This window comes from Andrographis paniculata, unplaced genomic scaffold (assembly GCF_009805555.1).
Source record: "Andrographis paniculata isolate CXL003 unplaced genomic scaffold, ASM980555v1 Contig62END, whole genome shotgun sequence".
NCBI classification, from domain to species: domain Eukaryota; kingdom Viridiplantae; phylum Streptophyta; class Magnoliopsida; order Lamiales; family Acanthaceae; genus Andrographis; species Andrographis paniculata.
Window position 1 is genome coordinate 7,946,498 of NW_026137598.1, and position 22,954 is coordinate 7,969,451.

The 22,954-nt window shown below is 29.7% G+C and overlaps 5 protein-coding genes and 1 long non-coding RNA gene across 12 annotated transcripts; 2 read left to right on the plus strand and 4 right to left on the minus strand.

The window, feature by feature from the left end:
* Positions 1-3: 3 nt before the first annotated feature.
* Positions 4-1,869, plus strand: LOC127260665 (auxin-responsive protein IAA32-like). Of its 5 annotated transcripts, none has more exons than XM_051288505.1 (5): positions 4-521; positions 732-836; positions 953-1,219; positions 1,314-1,425; positions 1,532-1,869. In XM_051288505.1, the coding sequence occupies exons 1-5, from the start codon at positions 431-433 to the stop codon at positions 1,629-1,631; spliced, it is 675 nt and encodes a 224-aa protein (XP_051144462.1). In that variant the 5' UTR covers positions 4-430; the 3' UTR covers positions 1,632-1,869. The 5 variants fall into 5 exon arrangements, with proteins under 5 accessions (XP_051144462.1, XP_051144466.1, XP_051144463.1 ...); XM_051288509.1 differs by having other exon boundaries at positions 6-384; XM_051288506.1 differs by having other exon boundaries at positions 8-521; positions 968-1,219.
* On the minus strand, positions 1,416-2,335 carry LOC127260666 (uncharacterized). The gene is made up of 2 exons (XR_007840780.1): positions 1,892-2,335; positions 1,416-1,627 (listed from the first exon to the last, which is right to left on the minus strand). It is a non-coding gene; the product is annotated as an uncharacterized LOC127260666 (long non-coding RNA).
* Positions 2,336-10,132: 7,797 nt separating this feature from the next.
* On the plus strand, positions 10,133-13,809 carry LOC127261396 (transcription factor PIF5-like). 3 transcript variants are annotated; one of them, XM_051289739.1, is made up of 8 exons: positions 10,133-10,274; positions 10,410-10,486; positions 10,650-10,730; positions 11,021-11,089; positions 12,007-12,072; positions 12,467-12,733; positions 13,306-13,417; positions 13,537-13,809. In XM_051289739.1, exons 1-8 carry the CDS (start codon positions 10,169-10,171, stop codon positions 13,545-13,547), a joined length of 789 nt encoding a protein of 262 aa, XP_051145696.1. In that variant the 5' UTR covers positions 10,133-10,168; the 3' UTR covers positions 13,548-13,809. The 3 variants fall into 3 exon arrangements, with proteins under 3 accessions (XP_051145696.1, XP_051145695.1, XP_051145697.1); XM_051289738.1 differs by having other exon boundaries at positions 10,139-10,274; positions 10,353-10,486; XM_051289740.1 differs by lacking the exon at positions 11,021-11,089 and having other exon boundaries at positions 10,139-10,274; positions 10,353-10,486.
* A 562-nt stretch (positions 13,810-14,371) lies between these two features.
* Positions 14,372-15,084, minus strand: LOC127261399 (reticulon-like protein B14). Its single transcript, XM_051289743.1, has 3 exons — positions 14,962-15,084; positions 14,808-14,866; positions 14,372-14,727 (listed from the first exon to the last, which is right to left on the minus strand). The coding sequence occupies exons 1-3, from the start codon at positions 15,082-15,084 to the stop codon at positions 14,616-14,618; spliced, it is 294 nt and encodes a 97-aa protein (XP_051145700.1). The 3' UTR covers positions 14,372-14,615.
* Positions 15,085-18,971: 3,887 nt separating this feature from the next.
* On the minus strand, positions 18,972-20,851 carry LOC127261398 (uncharacterized). The gene is made up of 3 exons (XM_051289742.1): positions 20,633-20,851; positions 20,348-20,553; positions 18,972-19,481 (listed from the first exon to the last, which is right to left on the minus strand). The coding sequence occupies exons 1-3, from the start codon at positions 20,729-20,731 to the stop codon at positions 19,184-19,186; spliced, it is 603 nt and encodes a 200-aa protein (XP_051145699.1). The 5' UTR covers positions 20,732-20,851; the 3' UTR covers positions 18,972-19,183.
* A 417-nt stretch (positions 20,852-21,268) lies between these two features.
* LOC127261397 (reticulon-like protein B14) lies at positions 21,269-22,738 on the minus strand. Its single transcript, XM_051289741.1, has 5 exons — positions 22,501-22,738; positions 22,141-22,321; positions 21,920-22,049; positions 21,749-21,818; positions 21,269-21,668 (listed from the first exon to the last, which is right to left on the minus strand). Exons 1-5 carry the CDS (start codon positions 22,598-22,600, stop codon positions 21,499-21,501), a joined length of 651 nt encoding a protein of 216 aa, XP_051145698.1. The 5' UTR covers positions 22,601-22,738; the 3' UTR covers positions 21,269-21,498.
* Between the last annotated feature and the right edge of the window lie 216 nt (positions 22,739-22,954).

Genomic DNA, 22,954 nt, shown 5'->3' on the forward strand with positions numbered 1-22,954 from the left:
ATGTGGGACAGTAAACACACTACAAAAATCAAATTTAAATCCTTTCCTGCGTTTCATTCACAATTCGCTGCCACTACTGCTGCTGCCCATCTCTTACCGTCAATTAATTACAGACAGTTACAGTGGCATCACAAATCCAATTTGTCAATCTAAAAAACAACGAAACACCATATCCACACCTCAAAAATCTATAGTGTCAAGAAGCAGAAGAACAAAATTGGCTGCATTCTGTAGCAATGTCGTGAGACAGATGTGGTGTTTCTGTGGAGGATTCGGACACACAATGTCAGAAGTGTTGCTGAGAAATTAGGGCTATTCTGTTGCAATTTGGGGATGCAGGATTCGGACACCATTCTCCATTGTCCCGTCGTCCAACACATATACGTACATTACATAACATGTTTCCATTGGCAGAGTTATTTCATTCGCAATGATGGGCAATGGGATAAAGTGTTTCCTGTCTTCTTTGTCCCTGCCCTCTCTACCGTTTTCTGTCGCCAATTTTAATTTCCTGTCAGAAGGTTTCTTGATAACTTATTATTGTCATTATTATTATTATTATTATTATTATTTTTATTATTATTACATTGTTATTGTGTTATATATATGTGTAAGGGGATTTTGTTTGGATATTGTGTTGTGAATTTTGATGTTGTGAATCTGATCTCATTCGGTTTCTATGGATTCTAACGAACCTTCCAGATACCTTTTAAACCACTCATCTTTTGCAGTTGATGATAATTACTTCATTGGAAAAGAAGATTCTAACATGATTGATTTGGGGCTAAGCTTAAAAGTCTTGCAATCCAACGCTTGTTATTCATCGCTTCCTCATGGTAAGAACATTGGTTCTACCTTCAAATTTTTTGAATTGGAAATAGATCGTTTGATGTAATTTTTTATTTTTTATTTTTTTTGTAATGAATTTAAAAGTGTCAACAAAATGTTGAAGATGTGGTTAATGCAGGAAATTATGAAGACCTAGCAGAGTGGCATCAACCGCAGCCTGGTCCAGAAAGGACAGCACGTTTAGGCCGACGAAATAATATTAAGGAACGCAGATATGGCGAAGATGAAGAATCCGATGAGGGTATTCAAAGCAAGCGTCGTTGGACATACGTGAAAGTTAACATGGATGGGATGTTGATCGGTAGGAAAGTATGCATATATGACTATATGGATTATTTGAGCCTCGCCGGCCGACTTGAGGACATGTTTGGTAATATAAATGCGCCCAAGATAATCTTTTAGATATCATCTACTCTTGCGTTTAATCATCGGCATTTTTTATTATTTTTCATAAATTTTGTTAGGACAACAAACAATGTCTAGTCTGAGATTATTCGAGCCTAACTCGCAGTTCGGATTGTTGTACAAGAATAATGGTGACGAACAATGGAGGACCGTTGGCGAAGTGCCGTGGAAGTAAGCTTCTAATTAATTATGCATATTGTGGGAATGAATGTATTAGGTTTGGACGATAGGATTGAGAAAGTTTAACCACATACTCTTATGAATTGGTTTTGGGCAGGACATTCTTCGACAATGTGAGAAGGCTGAGAATTGCTTGCAAGAATGAACCTTCTTGTAACATTGTTTGTTCTTCATCAGCACCGCTAAATATTCACTAACAAATAAAAATTAATTTATCAGTAAAATTTAAATTAGAATATCGAAGTTTATTTGAATTGTTTAGTTTTATTTATTCTCGAAGGTTTTGTAAGATCCACTTTGCTATAAAATTAAATTTACAACAATTTTGTTTATACCATGCTATATATATAATATGAAAAACGAATTTGTAATATAAAAAAAAGAAAAAAAAAATGAATACTTAAAATAATAAATTTTGATAGAAGAAAAAAAAAAGTTTAAAAAGATCAATTCTTACATAATAAAAATAAATACGATGTGGATCGGCCACCGGCGAGCCCTCATCCACCGCATGCGGCGCCGCAAGCACCGCCACAGGGTGCTCCTCCGTAGGTGTCGACATGGTTGGTAGCAGCAGCTTTGTCAGGACCGGAGGCACCGCCGGCGCAAGAAAACACGACAGCGGCAATCATAATAAGACTGAGCAAAGCAGCCCACCATGCTGCTGTGCCGACGGCGGCGACGGCGTCATCGGCGGCGTTCCATGGCCCGACCATTTTGCAATTAACATTAGCTTCTTAGTGACAATTAGGACACCACTTTTATATTATGAATTATGGCTCATTCTGTTTATTTATTTATTGCCACTATTATGTGAATTATGGCTCGTTCTATTTATTTATTTATTGCCACTATTATGTTTTCTATTTTTTTATTTATTTTTTTTGATGTACGGGTTAAATGTTAGTTATATTAAATAACCGCTATTGTTAGTATTTAATAAATAAGTTTGGCGTATTATTGAGATAGTGTGTTTTGTATTTTTTATTTAGATCTCAAAATACAATAGTATATAATATATTAAATTATTAAATTTTTGAACGAATATAATATATATTATATGCTTGTGAATATATATTTTATATTTTTATAATATTAATCGAAAAAAAAAATATTATTAGAAAAACACTAATGATCATTACTTTTCCTCGATGAAGTATAAAACATAATTCTGTCAATGTCAAATTTATTCTAAATTCCATGATGACGTGGCAGTAGAAATCCAGCGTTGGTGGGTTGACCAATGAGTTTTTAGTGATCCATGAGTGGAACCCGGTCAATGTCAAGCACCTTCTAATTTTTTATTTTTTATAATTTTTTGTTTAAATATTGGTAGTATTTATGAGAAAAAAAAAAAAAAAATCCTCATTTTTTTAAATATTGTAACATATAACAAGTTATTTTTATTAATATTTGCAATAACAAATATTTTTATCTATTTTTAAAACTTTCATCTTTTATAAAATTAATTTATATTAATCATATATATATACTATATATTTTAATTATTTGTATTATATAAAATTTTATTTTTTACAAAATAATATCAATATTGCATATATCTTATTACTATATAATATTTAAATATTGAAATACATATTTTAAATTTTTTTTAAGTATATACTAATTCGTAATGTAAAATTAAATTTGAAATAAAAAAAAATCCATAATTTATAAATTATTTCAAAAGAAATACTATAAAAAAAGTAAAATATATCTCAAAATTATACTTCTTATTGATGGGTTAATATTTTATCTATGATATTATTTTATTTTTAATATTTACATACATGTATGTATTACAATCGTTCATCAATTTATATATATACAAGGAAATTTAACTTAAAATTAGAGCTATACATTGAATTTTTATATTAAAAGTATATAAATAATTTTATTTTATTTTTATTTTTATTTTTAATATTTAGATACATGTATGTATTATAACTGCTCATCGTTTATAAATATACAAGAAAATTTAACTTAAAATTACAGCCACATCTTAAATTCGTATATTAAGAATATATAAATAAATTTTTAATTTTTTAATATTCACATACATGTATGTATTACAATCGTTCGTCGATTTATATATATATACAAGAAAATTCAATTAAAATTTACAGCCACAAATTAAATTAGTATATTAAAAATATGTAAAAAAAAATACATTTATTTTTCAATATTCACGTATTACCATCGATTTATATATAACAAGGAAATTCAATTAAAATTAATAGCCACATATATTAAAATATATAATAATTTTTTATTTTTTATTTTTAAAAGGCGGCTATTGATTTATCCAAAGGCCACGACTTTTGAGAAAATGGAATTGTGTTCTACTCCTAGTGGAAAAAAGTTAGGCATTATTGCTAATGCCACGTCCCATCCATATTACAAAAATATTTACAATCTATTTTCGATACTACTTTCAATAAATTTATTTAAATTAAAGCTTTGATAGTTATCTTCTTCAACTGGATAAATATATAGAAATAAAAATAAAAATAAAAAACGAAACTACTGACAATGTGGAGAGTTCTAAAAGAAATATTAAATATAGATTTATTTATTTATTTGTATTTCTTCATCTTATTTAATTTGTAAAAGTAGATATTAACTAATGCCACTCGTCAATTTGGAAAATAATTTAAGTTAAAATTTTGTACAGAGGTTTTCTACTCCAACCAATCCAGCAATAAATAATAAGTACTATGTAATTAATATTTATCTACATATAAATTTATAATTTTTTTCTTATCAATTTATTACTAAATATTTTAAAATTAAGCAATCTACTGTATTAAATTGCAAGGCTTGTTTAATCATGATTTTTTATTTTAATAGTAATTTAAATACAACATTTTATGAAAATATATACTATCTCTATTATAAAAATATATATATTTATTTTTCGTATTTTTTAATTAATTTATTTACTTTTTTAAGTAAAAAAATCATACAATTTCTGTTATTTTAATTTTTTTTTTATTGTAAAAGACAAAATTTACATATTAAAAATTTGCATCCAAATCAAATATCTAAATTTTTTACATGAATGTTATAATATATAGTAAAGTTAAATAATCTCAAAAAATAAAATAATTATTAATTAAATAAACTGTCACGTAGAATTTACACAGATTCACAAAAGTAAAAAGAGAAAGTAAAAAAAAAAAATTTTATCTGCTAAAAATAAATATTTTTTATTTATTTATTTACGTTATTGTCTCTGATAGTTCTCATTATTTCTTTATATTCAGTCTAATTTAATTCAAAAACATCATTATTTTTCCTAATTTACATATTCAAAGGTTTTGAATACTTTTTTGTGATAAAGGAGAGTATTATTTATTTATTTATTTATTTTTCACTTTTTGATTTTTTCCCCTTTTAATTTCGTTTACCTTAAGGTGAAGGAAACCTATATTGAGAATAAAATGAATGTACGGTCACATATATAACACTTGGATCCACGCCGTCTCTTAACAGAAATGGAAATGTTGGATTCATTACATTAATATATATATATATTCACTTGTCACAATAGTTACTACACTACAAAAAATATATATATTTGTAACGGAATTCTGTTCTTAAAGTTCACGTAGCTACGTAATTTCATCTCTAATTTCGTCTCTAATATCATTAGTAACGAAAAAAATGAATTTAAAAACGAAAAAACCTCGTTACAAAATTGATAATTTCTTTGTAGCACTAATTCATTAAATTTAAATTTCTAGCACCTTCGTACCCAAACTATGTATAGAATCTGTAATGTAGAGACAAAAACCTTAATCAATTAATTTATTAATTTATTTATATATGTATGTATACATATGTTTTTGTTTGTGTAAATGCATTGCACGAAATTCTGTGGTCTGAAGAGGGAAGGGAGGAATCTGAAATAATTAATTAATAGTAGTATATGGGAAAGGATAGAGATGGATACGTAGGTACAAATGCAAATACAAACATAATATCAATTAAGGTCACGTGCACCATTGTCATAAACTGACATATACGGTCGGCCTTCGTCTTTCATCTTCCTTAACCTGTCACGCTAAATGTTACATTTCCTATATTCAGGCAAGTGACAAATTAAACACACATATCCATTTATATGTATCCGATATCGATCAAGAAGCATAGAAAAAATTTAAAGTATATATACATATATATATATTTAAAAAAAAAAAAAAAAAAAAAACAGATCAGTTTAGAATTTAGATAAGTCTATTTGAAAATTTCGATACAATGTATTTACTATAATTTTTTTAAAAAAAAAAATATTAAATTAAAATATTTATTATCTCCTCCAAACTGACAAACATCGCATTAAATATTTAATTTTTATAAATGGAATGATATATATTGAATGTAATGGTTTGGAAAAAGAAATGTTCTATAAAATAAAACAAAAAATGATAAATGATGCAATTTTAAGAGATGTATATGTAAGTAAATGGTGATTTTGAATTAATCCAATTATTTAATTAACCGGATTTATTTTATTTATTTATTTTTCATAAGTCAACAATAACAACTCATAAAGTTTAGTTTCTAAGTAAATAATTTATAGAAGTCATAGAGTGTTAATAATACACATGTTTTAAATTCGTATTTTTAAATAGAATTAATTGATTTGTACAATACACATGTTATAAATCGAATTTTATTTTATTTTTATTTTTTGGATCATATCTTTAAAAATACATATATTCAATTTTCAAAATACAATACGCCGGCTTTAAGTACATTACTGAAGTAATTAATATATATTTCACTTATCAAGTTCTATCAATTTACAGATTATTTTGAATATGAAAGGAGTTATTACATATTTGATGACTCTAACTTAATTTAATTTGAATTTGCACCATCTTAATTTAAATATACTAATGTTTAATTAGATGCTAACTTTATTATTATTTATTATTATTTGTGGTGTATATAAAGAAGTAGTCATCTTTTTCGAAGAAACACTTCAATTTCAATGTTGTATCGTAAAACTTTAATATATATATATATCAATTTAAATTTAATGTTAATCAAAATATTCATATATTATAGAAAAAAAAAGTTGTCATCTACCTCGCTACCGATTACATGTACAAATAAATAAATAAATATATATATATTTATCTAACCTAATACATAAATATATAGATGGGGATAATAAAAATGAACAAAAAACTATTTTGATGCATAAATATATACAAATGCAAAAGAAAGTTAACAAAAAACTAATAATAATAATAAATTAGTATAATTGTCTAATTACATCAACATAATTAAATAATACAAAATATAGATAAAATATTTTATTTGTCAAATCAAAAACTTATTATATAACAAATGCATATGTAAAATATTAATAATAATGATAATAAACTAATATGATTGCCATATCAATATAATTAAATAATAAAAAGTAAAATTATAAATAATATATTTTTTTCCAAGACACTTATTACATAAGAATACAGAAACATATATATATATATTAGGATAAATTGATATAATTAGGATAAACTGATATAATTGTCTGCTTATATTATATAACTAAAGTATTCATTTAATTAAAATATATAGATTGTACAATATATCAAAAAATAAATAAAATTCATCTAAGTATTTGCAAATTAGAAGTTAAATATACATATATATTGAAAAACTAATAAATACTTCTTTACTAATATCATATTATGAAATTTTAGAGTACATTCATTTTACTATTTTTTTTTTTTTTTTGTTTATTATCATTCAATTCCAACAAATTTCCTAAAAACATATTATTTAAATTTATAAAATATTACATAAAAATATTATTTAACATCAAATTAAAATTTTAAAAAATACAAAAAATCAATAATTCTACTTATATTGTAAAACGTTTGCCATAAACTTTATAATCCACCAAATTACTACAAATGTATATATATATATACACATATATACATGTAGGTCTACTTTTAATATATAAATTAAGAATTTTTATTTTTTTTCATTTTACATTTGATTTTAAATTTTTATTATGCAATTTTTATATTTATTGTATAAAAAATTTATATAAATTAAAATTAATAACTCAAACCAAACGAAAAAACTCTAAACAATAAAAAGTAAAATAAAATATACTAGTATAATATTTTTTAAGTTAAATATTTTTTCATATACATGCATTTGAGAAAATGTCTTGATGCATTTTCAGAAAAAATATTTTATAATAATAATAATAATAATAATAATAATACAAATTAAAATGATGATTATATCCACAAATATTTAGGAATACACGGTAAAGATAAATACAATTAGATATGTACTTTCGTTTTTATAGTTTGATTAATTTCAATTTAATCAAATTCTTTTAATTTGATATAGTATAATGATATTTTAAATAAAAATATATAATCTAATACTTAAAAAATTTTAATATTGAAATTGTTCTCGTAATTTTTTAAATTATGTGTTATAATAAAAAAAATTAAATTAATTCTTATAAAATCCTATATCACAAATATATATATCTATACATATAAAAAAGATAACATTAAACATAAGTATTTTTTAAAACCTACTTTCAATTAAAATTTTAAACTAATTCAAAATTAAAATAAATAAATAAATAATATATCATCATCTAGGTCCGCCGGGTCTCCTGATGATCACAATTTGTATGCTTGATTGTAATTAATATTATTAATTTTATAAGATTTTTAATAAAATAATTATTTATTCTTATAAAAAAAATCAATCTATAATTTTATTTTAAATTAATTTTTGTAACAATCAAACAAATTTAAACTATGATGAGTCAACATTCATGCTATATAAGCATGACACGTTGGCAAAGCCGATATCTCCCGCTCATATTTCATGCCACAACTCATTATTTAATAATTTTAAATATTTTGGTTTTATCAAAAAAAATTATAAATTTTTATAGTTTTAAAATTTAAAATTAAAAAATATATGTAATATATAATATTTAATATAATATTATATAAAAAAAATTAATATTTAATATGGTATTTTAAAAAATAGTACCATAAACTAATAGTAAAAAAAAGTTGTGTATATAATAGAATCTTAATATTTATTAATGATACTCTTTGTCGTTACATTAAAAAGTACATGTTTAACTTTATGTATTGTTTAAAAATAATTACATTTAAACACTACTACTTGATGTGTGTAAAACAGTAAATATATACATAAATTTATCTATGTTGTTTAAATTTAATATAATAATATTTATATAAATAAACATAAATTTTTTAGATATTTTTAATATTAGTGAAGTTTATACTTACTAATAATATACTTTTTTTAACTCGATTCAAAGTACTTACATATTTAGATTAAAAGATTTGTTTATTCAGTATTTTTCAATAGAACATCATAAATATTATTAAAAATTTACAAATATACACACGATAATATATATATTAATCATTCAACCTAAAATATTATTTTTTTATATTACTAACATAATTCTCCATAGGGGTGGGCACGGTTCGGATATTTATAAATATTCAGGTATTTGATATCCGAACCGAACTGAACAAATACCTGAAACCGTGAACCGTATTCGAACCGAAAATTTCGATTAACCGAAAATAATTGCAATATTTGCAAATAATTCGAACCGAACCGAAATTAAAAAATAATTAAAATTCTAATTTAATCAAAATATTTGCAAATATCCGAACCGTAACCGAACCGAAACTGAATCGAATATAATTATTAAAATAAATTTTAAAATATAATAACATAAATATATAAATATATTCGGTTCGGTTAACCGAATCGAAGAAAATATCAAAAACCGAAACCGAACCGAATCGAGCAAATATCAAATATGCAGTATTTATATTCGAACCGAATTTGCTCGGTTAACCGAAAATTCGGTTCGATTCAGTTCGGTTCAACGGTTCGAAAGTTCGGTTCAATTTTTTTACCCACCCCTAGTTCTCCATATCACACAAAAAAATCATTTCATCTAAAAAAACTAAGTGAACAAACTTAATATTTTATTATATAATTATTTTGATATTCTTGTTTTTAAAGTACAAATACAATAAATATTTTTGTAAAAATTGCATATATTTTGGTATTTAGATATAATTATTTTTATTAATAATTGCAAATAAATACTTTTAAATAGATAAACAAAAATATTAAAAATAATAGTATATTGAATTGAGACTAGAAAATTATAGATTATGTTTAGACGAAATATATATATATTTTCTTATAAACTAAGAGATTGTAATTTAAATATTTTCTTAGACATTTATTATGCAATTTAATAAAAATATAATAATTACTCCCTCCATCTCATATTGAATGTCTGGGTCAGTGTAGATACGATAGAATTTAAGATAAATATAATTAGTAGATAATTAAGAATATATTAGTGAAAATAATTATCATATAATATAAATAATTATAGATTAAAATTAAGACAACTAATTAGTTTAATTAAAATTAAAAAAATTAAATTAAAAAGTTTAAAATGAGATTAAAGTGTATAATCATTTTCCAAAAAAGAAAAGTGACATGAAACGTGGGACAGACAGAGCAATGTGGACATAATAGATGGGACGGAGCGAGTAATAAATTTAAATATTTCAAATGTCTATAAATACAGCCCAATGCAATAAAAATAGCTCATTCATGTCTTGAAGTTTCAACTAGCTTGTTTTTTTCTTACTTCTCATAAATGGCTTCAAACTCTGCTGTTAGTGATCAAATCAATAAGGAAGGACTATCTCTTGAAGATCATGAGGATATTTTTGATGCATTATCTCCTCTCCATTTCATTTCAGGTAAAATTTATTCTTTAAATCATTCATGATTTAATAATTACTTTTAATTAAAAAATTATAATATTATATTTGATGTAGATCAATTCTATTCATATACTTCGGAACTGTTTAAACTAAATATTTATGCCTCGGAAGAATCGAGCCAGGGGAAGAAGTTGAAGTTCGCTAAGAAACCTAAACATTCTCGACATGTTCATGAGCGTACACAAGAGGTTTTTATATTTGATTTTTTTTTGTTAGTCGTATAAATATAACTGTATAATATAATAATTAATTAATTTTTATAATAGATTATTTGAATGTTCCTAGGATTTTAGTTGAAAATTTATAATTTACTGTTTTGATCTTATTTTGATTCTTTGAAAAAACATTCAGAGAAATTTTGATGACAAAGGACTCAAGAAAACAAAATATTATCGAAGAAATAACAACAAACAACGCGCATCTTGTGAGAAGGTAAGTTGATTTATATAATTATATTTAAAAAATTGTAAAAATTATATAAATATCTTACATAATGAAATGCATGCAGATTTGTGTATAATATGCATGTATAGACATATCTTAACTGTATATTAATTATAATTTGTAATTTAAAATATGAATATCATTTCATTCAAATTGATAAAGTTTAATTTATAACCAATATTTGATTCAATTGAGATCAAATATTTTGCTAACTTGAAATGTTCATTTTTTTTACTATTTTACTAATTTTGGAGAAATAATGAATATAAATTGTACAGAGACGCAGAGATCGTTTCAAGGAAAAAATAAAAAGTCTTCGAGAGTTGTTGCCAAACACTTTTTCTAAGGTACAATAATTAAATATATGTTTCGTATGAGTTACTAATTATATTTTATGTAATATAGATCTTATAATTAATCAGTCTTGAGATTATTGTGCAAAATAATGTTATATTTTTGCAATTTTTTTAAAACATAAAATCAAAAGTGAAATATTTATTGATAACAATATGAACTATATGCATGTAAATTAATTAATTTAATTGTTAGATAAATTTATTTTTTATATTTTTGGTACAGTATAAGATAATACTTAGAATTATATGTATATAAGTTAATTATTTAAATAATTTTGACTTTTAGATTTGCATGATAGAGTGTCAGTAATATGCAGATTAGTTTATTATCAGTTATAGTTATTTAAAAATAAAATAATTTATTATTAGAGAAAAGATACATAAATTTATATTTTATTTGTAAATTTAGATCATTATATAATGTATTTGATTAAAATTAATTTTTTTTATTATTACAGAAAACATACATGCACGTATATCTGTATACATGACAATGAAAATACATATATATTCTTTAATAACTCTAAAGACTTGATTTTAAAAAATAAAATTATCTGTTATTGGTGAATATATTTATGCATATAAGATCGATTTTTAATATGTACTTAGATAAAAAAATAAATAAAAATTCCTTAACCACAATAATAACTATTATACTTTCATTATGTACTTAGCGCATATGCACTGAACTGCGCGGTTATACACGAATGTATACGTCTACGTGTGTATGTATAGATCTGTATGCGTATGTAGACGATTATACGTTTTACACTTTAGAAATTGGTCCTGCTTGCTTCAACAAGGAATGGTGTTAATGGCGACGGGTTTTGTCAACTGCAATTCAGTAATTGCATTTGTATTGCGTGGATTAGGTTTAATTCTAAATTGAAATTTTTATTGCTGTGTAGTCGGATCAGGCTACTCTTCTGGAGGAGGCTGCCCGGCGCATCGTATCCCTACGCACTCAGTTGCAAGTAATTAATCTCCTCCCTTCTTAATCCGTTTTTTTTTTATCGTTTCGTTATCTGTATACATTTTGAAGCATGAAAGATTTGTGGAAGGAAATAGCAGCAAAGAAGCTGCTTGGTGTACAATGGTTGAATTTGAAAATCTGTGGTGTAGATTTCACGTGGTTGAATTAGGTAACTTAGGGTTCCAAAAAAATCCTTCTGAAGTATTATGCCTTTTATCCAAGTGATTTGGTGTTGTATTCTCAGTCTTCTGTCATAATAAAATCCAATTTTTTGTTATAAACACTTATTTGAAAGTCTGGAATTCTAATCAAGAGCCTTGCTGATGAAGTAGAATTAACTGGCGGAGGGTATTGAGCTATTCAAGTATAGAGCTTAAGTTGTTATGATGCACCAGGTGCAACAGTGGTCTATGGAAACTATACGTAGTGCTGCTTGTATGGGAAACTATGGAAGCTATGGTTTAGCGGGACAGAGCCCTGGGATCAACTATGGAATGGGATACCAATCACCATTCTTTTGGTTACAGCAATGGCCTACCCAAGCCTCACCTTATGTGGCTCCATCTGTGCTAGTTCCAGGGTTGCATTCCCTTTTCAGTCATCCTACTCTAGGAGAGTCTAGCAGCCACGAACCAATTCTAACTGGTTTTGGCATAAATCAGGTTTTACATAGCTCTCTCTTTTCAATTATTAGTGCATACTTGCCCTTTAATCCTTGTTCTGCAAGCCATTATAGTATGTTTGGGGAGAAAAACTTTGTTGTGCAAGTCATCATAGTATGTTATTTCTTATAAATAGTAATTGGCTTATTGGTTCAAATGTCGGTCATTTTAGCACTGCAGTTTATGGTTTGAACTTTTCTCCTCCTGACTACTTCTGTTTAGCTTTGATAATTTTTTTTTGGTTGAAACTCAACTCTATATATTGGATATAGCATGAACCAACCATAGTTGATTGCTACAATTACATGATAACAAACTTGATATTTTATTGATGGTTTGATTGATTTGACTGGAGCTCAAGTGCAAAAGTCATTGATATTTATTCTGCTGAAAACATCCATGTTTATGATTCCTTTATTTTTACCATTTTTGTTGCTTTAGCAGTAACTGGATTAAGCTATACTTATATGCAGAATGTTTGATAATATAGAGTATTCCTCTAAAGTAGAATTTACGTATAGTGATATATCAGTCTTGAGCATATCATTAAGTATGTTTTTTTCTGTGCAAAGCTGGGGGATTTTGAGCCAATCACAAATGAATTGCCTCAAGGGCAAGCCTCAATATCCATGACTACTATGGATCCCACTCCTGGACAATTTGAGGGAGTCCCATCGTTTCCTGGTAAAAACTCTCGGTTTACAGTTAACTCACCCTCAAGAGTTGGTGCTTTGATTTCATCAGCTACATATTTACCCCTGGAATTGGGATCACAAGTTCAATCTGTTGGTTCATTGTCACAGGTATTTGGTAATTCCCAATCTTGCCGGCCAGGGAATCAGTAGAAGTAGAGCTATCCACTTCCAGTAATCCAATTGGAGGGCAGTTAGGCTCACAAATACCAAGGATCGACACCAAAGCAACTAAGATATCAAACATAAGTTGGGTTTGTTTCTATCTTCTATCACCATGTTTTGTCTGTATAAACTATGAACATCTTGTACTTTTCATCATGCAATATGTGTATAGTATATTTACTAGTAGGAATCAAGAACACAGCCATAGTTTTTAAACAATCCTAACTATCGACATTGTATATTATGGATGGAGATGTTTGTGTATTGATAAAGGTTTTTCCAAAATCAAAAAAGAACAATTAAATGTTAAGAATATATTTCCAAACATTTTATCCTATCACATAAACGTATTATATGGAAGGAATGGAATTAAAGTGAGTGGAAATAGATGATAATCCAGATACTCATGATGCGGACTTGTACACTCCTTTAAGGCACTTTCCACAAATTATTAACAGAAAAAAAAAAAAAAAAAAAAAAAAAACCCACCTCTGCTGACTGCATGACATTGAATGTACTCACAGATAAAATAACAAAGTGAAAGAAAAGATAACAACTCAAAATAGATTTGTAGATGATAACAATCTGAGCAGGATTATAACTAATTGTTTAGATCTTGTACAATGCCATGATAGACTCACTAGATGTCTTTCACCAGAAAAATAAATAAATTTGACTAGGGTTTAATTTGATGAATTCACTTCTTATTTTTCATGTGTTTGCCAATTTAGATTACTACAACGTTTTCCTTAGAGCTGTTCTTATTGTTTAAACAGAAGGGGTTGCAGAAACAATTTGATCAATGACTCTGAATCCTTGATGCAAAGATATGTACATTGGCATTACTTATAATTCATTAAAGAAGGTAAAGGTTAAATTTTACAAGCTGAAGTGCCAGATCAAAGAAAGTCTAATCTGTATGTGCAACTGTCCACTCAATTAAGGTTCAAGGTAGAGACGAGAATCCTGAATCAGAATTTCTTCTTTTCTTTAACAGACCACCTTGGAATCTTGTTGAGAAATGTTTAGTCAAATTTTCTGTCCAGTTTCTTCACATCTCGGTTCCCTTTGCTTGCAAGATAATCTACCTCAGCCTCATATCGTTCGGATAAGACAGGTATAGTTATGACAGAAACCCTTCACAGACAAAGACAACAAGAAATGTTGCATATAGTCTTGGAAGATTGGGAAAGAAAGAAGGAATACTATGTGCTTACCAGTATATAACAAATTCCTGAGTATAGTTTTCAATTCCTATCCAAAGGAAGGTAGTGGCCTGATTCAGAGAAGAATAGAGATATTAAAATACTGGATACACAAGTGTGCCATTGATTTTAGAGTTCAGTGATTATTGTGGGAATGAAACTGCACCAGAAAGAATGTCATAAGATCTTTCCCAGATGAAACATCATAGAATTTCACCACTAATCTGTTTATTTTTGCAAACTGCCATTGGAATGTGGTCAGGTAGAAAGAAGAGGAGGGATTCAACATTTTCCTCCTCCAAGAAGGTGATGCAGTGACTTCTCATGGCCAAACAATCTTTTGGTCGGTGGAGGGGTGTCATTAGAATCCGAAGAATAAATTGGCATTTTAACAGCAGAAGGATGTCTCCCAAATAAATTTTGATTGTGGTGAGGAACTATGAAAATTTTTGGGGAAACAGTTTGATGGTTATATACTTACTAGGAAGTACTAATGATGCAGGTAATGAAAGGAAGGTGGCTTGGGTGTTGAAAGAAAGGAATGGCTTTAGCATGGCTATGAAGGGAACATCAACCAGGCATCATGTAAGTTTTACATATAGTAATAGCAGCTGATTAGATTAAATCGTTATATCTTTTAGATCTTTTTCAATTATCTACATTAATCGGAATCTTTCCATTCTTTGGTAGCAAAAGTTCTCAAATTTAAACACCTAGGCTTATTATCTGTCAAATGTTAATGGCATGATTAGTGAACTTTTCCTAGAGTTCTTGCTTAGGTATAAGTAGTCAGTCAGCCCATCTAAGGAAAGCCCATTGCATAATGATCGACAGGTAATACTTAGCAACTATGGCCCCTTAATTTGGTTGAAACCATTTGGGTAGTGGTGAACCTTAATGATGGATTATAATTGAAGCATAATCATAAATAGTTGAAACAGAAATGAGGTTTTGAATGAACTTTGAACAGCTCAAGAACCGACTTTTAGCCCCTATTTGTGGCTTTTGGCCAGATTACACTATTTTTTGTAGAAGATTTCATCACTGCACACTCATGGTAGAGCTATGATATTATCTACGTTTGGATATCATAAGTATTACCAAATGATGCATTTATGTGTTTTTTCATTTCAGAGCTAGTTTAAATATATATATATATACATATATTATTGGTGCCTTAAAGTCAATAATTGTAATTTGTGGGAAGATCAAGGGAAAAGGTTGGAAGAGCGCATTACTGTTTGTTATGTTATCATAGAAAGAGGTATACATGCATTTTTTTTCTTTTTTTTATAACGTGAGAATTTGCAGACGTTACTCGTTGAATGCACTCTGGGTAAACCTTCGGTCGAATCTAATACCTGCCAATTAGGCCCAACTTGCCTGTAACAGTTTGTTTTCTAATTATAGTAAGAGTTTTTTTATTTATTTTTTTTTTATTTTTTTTTATGACGTGGGAACTTCAGCCGCTACTCATTGAGTGTGCTCTGTATATCTTCCGATCGGATCTAATATCCTGCAAAGTAGGTCCGACAAGGTAAGGCCAATTGGCGAACCGTGTGTGACAGACAGATTTGGAGGTGTCGAGTTTAAACTCATGACCCATGGTTATAAGTTTACCAAATGGCTTTTGATGGCCCACATTTAAGCATGAGGCCCATATTGATACAATAGGAGACCAATTCAATATGTTATATTTACACAAGGCCCATTATATAAACCCAATTGATGTTGGTAGGTTGAAATTGAATTCAAGATGTTTTAGTAAAAACTATACTCCTATTATATCATATGAAAATATGATAAATGCATATAGGTTTGGTTGTATTGTATTTTTCAATTTGCGGTTTTTTTTTTAAAAAAATAAAATAAAATAAAATAAAGTGTGAATAAATATATTGTTAATATACATATTAATATATATATATAGAAAGGCGGTTCACCCTCTTTTTCGCGTGTTTGAAACCACGATTATCAATTCATGATTCAAAAAAACGTTAGAATTGATCCGATTTAAAAAAAAAAAAAAAAAAAAAAAAAAAAAAAAAACGTTGGAATTGAAATTGAATCATGAAAATTTTGATTTCGACTTTAGTTTGAACCGGACTATCAGTTTAAAACCGGCGATCCAAACCGTACGAGCACCTCTACTTAGATGAGGGATGATTATAAAGAGGCACATGCCATTTTTACATCAAATCCCATCACCCATAAAGAATTACTTTATCATTATTGGGTCCCAATTTGATTATCATTGCTTCTCAATCATTGGCTTTACTCGATTATGCATGCTTGAATAATGTTACCATAATCACTGATTATTTTGGAGCATATGAATGTATGTACAAAACTGATGGATGAGGAGAAAAGGAAAAGGAAAATTAAATGCTGGGGAGAAGGTGAAAAAGTGGGGGGAAATTACTTTTGCCTATATGGGATTACTTAAAATTGAACAGGCAGGTCTTTGGGTATATATTTGGTGCAAAACTATTCATGTATATAATAAGTTAAACAATAATATATTTTAAAATTTGATTGAATTTTGTTTGTTCACAAACAAATCCTACTATTTCTAGATTGATGTGAATATTTGAAATGTATAAACATATGTTTTTATTTGCCATGTGTATTAAAGTGACACATTATTATGATAATAGGATTATAGGTCATTGTTTAGGCGTGATCAACTTATCACTTTATTGACCTCACTTTATTAATATTTGTTGATTAATTAATATATAATTTATTTTGTTCCACAGATGAAATAATTTCAGTCATTGCTATACTCGATCACAGTCAAATACCTTCCGTTACATTTTTCTTGCTTTTCCATCGAAGAATTCTTTCGGCACAACAAAATAATAAATCCAACAAAGTTAGCTAAAACATTTCTCTCTCACATGCCATGTGAGGATCCATTTTCCATTTACCCCTCACTTCACTTTCAACTATTGCACAAAAGTCAAATTCACAAAAAGTGAGCAATTAACTGCAATATTCCTCCCTAAATCTCCCTCTATATATAGCACCGATAACCCAATATTTCAACCACAAATCTCCTCCTTCCATTCTAGGATAGAGCTATGGATTCTAGAGCAACATACCTGGCAATTTTCTTGGCACTTGCTCTAATGTCTGCTCAAGTTAAGTTTGCAAGAGGTGTGACTTGCAGTCCAGGGGAGCTGAGCCCCTGCGCAGCTGCAATCGCAACCCCGGCCAAACCGACTGAGATGTGCTGCAAAAAAATTAGGGAGCAACGCCCTTGTCTTTGCCAGTACATGAAGAACCCCAACCTTCAGAAGTTCATCAACACTCCCGGTGCCAAGAAAGTGGCCAGTACCTGTGGCACCCCGTTTCCCAGATGCTAAATTCTCTTGTCCTGAAGTCCGAACTCCTTTAAGTTAGATATTTCCATCTATATTCTGCCTGGTTATGCATGATGTGTCAGTTTTCAATATGTTAATAGAATGCATGGACTACTACTACTACTACTTCCTGCTTGTAAGCTATGGTGTTGTTATTGCCAATGAAAATGCTATTTTGCAAAGAGTAAGAGGTGAGGGTGATATATTAACATGTTCACAATCTTTGAATCAGTATTTCCGAATACCTAAGTTGGCTTAGGCTACCGTTTCCTACTCAAACTTGATTGCACATTATCCCTTGCAGGCATGCTATATTGAAAATGACAATAAAAGTGAACAATAGAGCGAAAATTAGTTGCTAGGTTAACCGGGGAAATAATCAGGTCATGCACCCTAAAACTTCCAAGTTACTTTCAATACTGCACTACTACTTCATAATGTAAGGCTAGCAACATAGTTCACCAGGCATATACAATCAAATGGTTTGCTACTTGCTAGTATAGCTATATAGAGAAATCTGAGATGTTAAGAGGTTGTACCTTATTGACCCCAATGGCATCCCGACAACACGGCCGTGTCAGGACATATCTTGTAGGGGCTTCAATCCTGTAGTAACTCAAGTAGTTTGCCACTTCAGTTACTACATGAAAACCAATCAGCAAAACTATACAGAATAGATATGTAAGGGAACTTGTTGTAATTGTATGCACACATACGATATTTGCTGATGTAAAAAAGATGGTACCTATTTGGAAAGGAACAGATATCATCTGATCAAGCAAAGGTCACCAAGACATGGAAAACTACCGGATAATAAACATTAAGACCATAACTTTTAAGGTAATTTCTTTGGATTCAAGAAGCGCATATATTTATACAATACTTTTACAGTCGAAAGGAACACACTTTACACACCTTGGTGTGACTAAGTTACATATCTGGAATTTGTCTCTCTGTCGCTTGAGATGACAACACAACAATACAAACTTTTAAACATCTTCATGTAACAATAATCAGATCTTGTCATATTTCACTGGCCTTCGGCTGGTGCTCATTTTCTGAAAACTTTGAAGAGGTCATCCCGAGTCCTTCATTGTGGTGTTTTTCCCATCCGCCTGTATCGGCCTTAGTGTGGATCCAGTAATAAAAGATGGAAGCGATCATTGACATTAATGTCAGGGCAGCACCGGCAGCAAAGACACCCTTGCGAAGGGTGGTGCACGACAAGTGCTCTACGTGGAAAACAGCTCGATATTTTGTGTGATAAGCATTCCTTGCTGATCCTGCCAGCAAACAAGCCTCTGCCGCAAGAAAGCTGACCCTGTTGATTCATTCTAATTTTAGGGGAAAAAGAGTGAAAGGTACAGCCAAACTAAACAAACGAGCACGCACACGAGCATTCCACTCATTTTGGAGTTTATCATTTCCTCCCAACTAAACATAACCCTCCCAGTTTAGGTAGGAAAAAAAATTAGGATGTGTTTGGTTGTTGCACTATGAAATATTTAGTAGAAAACAAAACTAACTTCAGATTCGAAACACCCCTAACCAATAAACAACCTCCCAATGAGGAATCCTCCATCAATGCGGCAACAAACAACTATATCAGGAAGGAATATAGCTAAGCAATCGAACTAGCAGGTCGGATGCCCTTCATATCCTATTTCAGCATCAAAGTTGGACAAGTTTTTCTCCACTCAATCATGTTTCGAATTGTAAGCATGCATTGCATTATAGTTTCGGTTACCTCCCTTGAGTTAAATTGCCTTGTATGGTTTTTTGGATAAATTAGACTCTTGCTGGAGGAAAAAAGCTCACATATGAATCACAATTACAGGACACCATTGGTAATTTCCGACAAGGTTCAAGATTGCAACTATTTGTGATATTTCTAGGTTTATAATCCAAAGATTCCTTCTATAACTACACTAATCCCTGCCCTCCAAATTGTAGTGATCAATTATCACTCTGCTGACCTACTGTAACTCAGAGAACAAAAGTCCAGGGCATGTAGATGTAGATGTAATTAGGGCATTGAATCAGTGGATACTATCACCGCCAAATCGTGCCAACCACACAATGTGTGTAGATCTATCTAACCCTAGAGCAGAGAAAACAACCCTAAGTCGACGTCACAGGTGAAAATGGAGTAATTAACCGAGAGTAAACTAGTGTGGGAATGATTACCAGGAAAACACGAAGAAGAAAACAGCACAGGTAGTATAGCTGCCGCCCATCATCCCCCTCCCGAAACACAAGCACCTGGTAACGCCGTGAACTAGGGTTTGGCTAATTAACAGCAGCCCAAACGCCGACAGTCCGTAGACCGTCGACGCATCCGAGCCGTACGCGCAGTACGTTTTCTCGTCGTACTCGTCCGGCAACACCTTCGCCTTCGCGAACGGATTAACAAAAAGGTTAAGGTTAATTACAAAAAAACATCAAAAAAAATATAGGAAAATTAACGCGAACCTCGCTGCGGCGGCGTTCGGCACCGACGGCGAGCACGAAAGCGATGAGGTGAACTGAGACGACGACGACGAGAATGGGAATAGAAACTCCCATGGCCATGGCCTCTCTTCGCCCGGTGTGAATGTGGATTCTTACTGACAAATCTGCTTGCTTTTTGCTCTGAGAAATTTGTACTGTTCACTCACACTCTCACTCTCACTCTTTCAATTAAAGCTTTTGAGAAAAAAAGAAAAAAAAAAAAAAAGTGAAGCGGGGATTGTGGCTTTTGCATAATAAGTTCTTTCTTCACCACTTGCTACTGAAAATACGGCGTTTTTTTTTTAGCATTTTTTTAAAAATAAAATTATAGCTATTAAATTAAAATATTATTTAAATTAAAAATTAATTTGATATCAAAATTAAAGAAACCCTATGTATATTAAATGTTAGAAAAAAATTATTTGAATATAATGCACACGGATCAAAACACATTTACACCTATTGTTATCACTACTCTGTGACACGTGACATTCTTGATTGTTGGCAGTCTGGAATGCACTAAAGAAGTATTAATTCCTTTTTATTTAGAAAAAAGCAATTGTTTTAGTGAGTTCAAACCAAAATAAAAATAAATGTATATAACAAAGAACACAAAAATAAATCTAATGCATACACACAAATACATGATACCAGGCAAGCCTTATCATATAGTATGTTTCTCCACCAAATTCTCTTTTATAATATATACAACTACAATGGGATAATAAGTAGATTGGCATTACTTATAATTGATTAAAGAAGTTAAAGGTTACATTTTACAAGTTGAAGTGGCAGATCAAACAAAGTCTTCTGCAATCTCTCTGTGTATTAAGGTTCAAGGTAGAGAATCAGAATCTCTTCTTTTCTTTAACAGGGCCCCTTGGAATCTTGTTAAGAAATTTTGAGTCAAATTTTCTGTACAGTTTCTTCACATCTCGGTTCCCTTTGCTTGCAAGATAATCTACCTCAGCCTCGTATCGTTCGTATAAGACAGGTAGAGTTATCATGCATAGAAACCCTTCACAGACAGAGACAACAAGGAATGTTACATATAGTCTTGGAAGATTGGGAAAGAAAGAAGGGATACAATGTGCTTACCAGTATATAACAAATTCAGGGAACTGGTATAGTTTCCGATTCCCGAGAGTATCCAAAGGAAGGTGATGGCCTGATTCAGAAAGAATTAGAGAAATTAAAAGACTGGATACACAACTGTGCCCTAGAATTTAAAGTTAAATGATTGCTGTGATTGTGGGAATGAAACTGTACCAGGAAGAATGTCCTCAGATCTTTCCCAGATGAAACATCATAGAATTTCACCACTAATCTGTTTATTTTTGCAAACAGCCATCGGAATGTGGATTCTGGGACTGTGATTGCTCGAGGATCAGGTGGATTCCTTAACATTGTATCACAGGTTTTGTTGAGCAGAGAGTAACTGGCATTTAAATTATCTTATGATAAGCTAAAATCTTATTCTACAGGTTTACCAGTCGATTAGGCCTGCTCCGGTGGACCAGACAAACAGGACCAACATTGCGATCATTGAAATATGGCACATGAGAGTAACGAAATTGTACTCAGCAACTTCAAACAGGAACCATATGGCCGTGAATCCAACAAGTATTGCAGCCGATAAGTTCTTGTTCCTCCATAGCAGCACATCAGCCACTGCAGCAAATAAATCAAGTTTCAGTCATCTTTCTGATAAAAGAAAAGCCATTTTGTGTGATCATTTGCTTCCTGACAGATGCTGTAAGAATGAAGATATCAACGATCATTCCACCAACAGAAGCAAAGAAAACATTCGATTCTTCAGAAAGAAAGAAAGAAGAGGAGAGGGGTTCAACCTTTTCCTCCTCCAAGAAGGTGATGCAGAGGCTTTTCACGGCCAAACAATCTTTTGGTCGGTGGAAGGGCCTCATCAGAATCTGAAGAATAAATTGGCATTTTAACAGAAGGATGATTGATGGATGTATCCCAAATAAATTTTGCCTGTGGTAAGGAAGACTGAAAATATTTGGGGAAACAGTTTGATGGTTATATACTCACTAGGAAGTACTAATGATGCAGGTAATGAAAGGAAGGTAGCTTGGGTGTTGAAAGAAAGGAATGGCTTTAGCATGGCTATGAAGGGAACATCAACCAGACACCATGTAAGTTTTACTTTTAATAACAGCAACTGATTAGATTTAAACATTGTATCTTTTCAGACGTTTTTCAATTACTTACACCAGAATCTTTCCAATCTTTGGTAGCTAAAGTTCTCAAATTTAAACACCTAGGCTTATTATCTGTCAAATG

What these genes read in the sequence shown, in the direction of transcription:
- LOC127260665 (XM_051288505.1), top strand. Translation starts at nt 431, where the DNA reads ATGATGGGCAATGGGATAAAGTGTTTCCTGTCTTCTTTGTCCCTGCCC. An exon ending in CCGACTTGAGGACATGTTTG is followed by an intron (nt 1,220 to 1,313) that starts GTAATATAAATG and finishes AAATTTTGTTAG; the next exon opens with GACAACAAACAATGTCTAGT. An exon ending in GTTGGCGAAGTGCCGTGGAA is followed by an intron (nt 1,426 to 1,531) that starts GTAAGCTTCTAA and finishes GGTTTTGGGCAG; the next exon opens with GACATTCTTCGACAATGTGA.
- LOC127261396 (XM_051289738.1), top strand. Translation starts at nt 10,169, where the DNA reads ATGGCTTCAAACTCTGCTGTTAGTGATCAAATCAATAAGGAAGGACTA. An exon ending in TGCCAAACACTTTTTCTAAG is followed by an intron (nt 11,090 to 12,006) that starts GTACAATAATTA and finishes ATTGCTGTGTAG; the next exon opens with TCGGATCAGGCTACTCTTCT. An exon ending in CTGGTTTTGGCATAAATCAG is followed by an intron (nt 12,734 to 13,305) that starts GTTTTACATAGC and finishes TTCTGTGCAAAG; the next exon opens with CTGGGGGATTTTGAGCCAAT.
- LOC127261399 (XM_051289743.1), bottom strand. Translation starts at nt 15,084, where the DNA reads ATGTTGAATCCCTCCTCTTCTTTCTACCTGACCACATTCCAATGGCAG. An exon ending in ATCTTATGACATTCTTTCTG is followed by an intron (nt 14,867 to 14,961) that starts GTGCAGTTTCAT and finishes TCTCTGAATCAG; the next exon opens with GCCACTACCTTCCTTTGGAT. An exon ending in CAGGAATTTGTTATATACTG is followed by an intron (nt 14,728 to 14,807) that starts GTAAGCACATAG and finishes TTGTCTGTGAAG; the next exon opens with GGTTTCTGTCATAACTATAC.
- LOC127261398 (XM_051289742.1), bottom strand. Translation starts at nt 20,731, where the DNA reads ATGGCCATGGGAGTTTCTATTCCCATTCTCGTCGTCGTCGTCTCAGTT. An exon ending in CCGAACGCCGCCGCAGCGAG is followed by an intron (nt 20,554 to 20,632) that starts GTTCGCGTTAAT and finishes CCGTTCGCGAAG; the next exon opens with GCGAAGGTGTTGCCGGACGA. An exon ending in TTCTTCTTCGTGTTTTCCTG is followed by an intron (nt 19,482 to 20,347) that starts GTAATCATTCCC and finishes ATGAATCAACAG; the next exon opens with GGTCAGCTTTCTTGCGGCAG.
- LOC127261397 (XM_051289741.1), bottom strand. Translation starts at nt 22,600, where the DNA reads ATGCCAATTTATTCTTCAGATTCTGATGAGGCCCTTCCACCGACCAAA. An exon ending in GGAGCAGGCCTAATCGACTG is followed by an intron (nt 22,050 to 22,140) that starts GTAAACCTGTAG and finishes TACAATGTTAAG; the next exon opens with GAATCCACCTGATCCTCGAG. An exon ending in CCTGAATTTGTTATATACTG is followed by an intron (nt 21,669 to 21,748) that starts GTAAGCACATTG and finishes CTGTCTGTGAAG; the next exon opens with GGTTTCTATGCATGATAACT.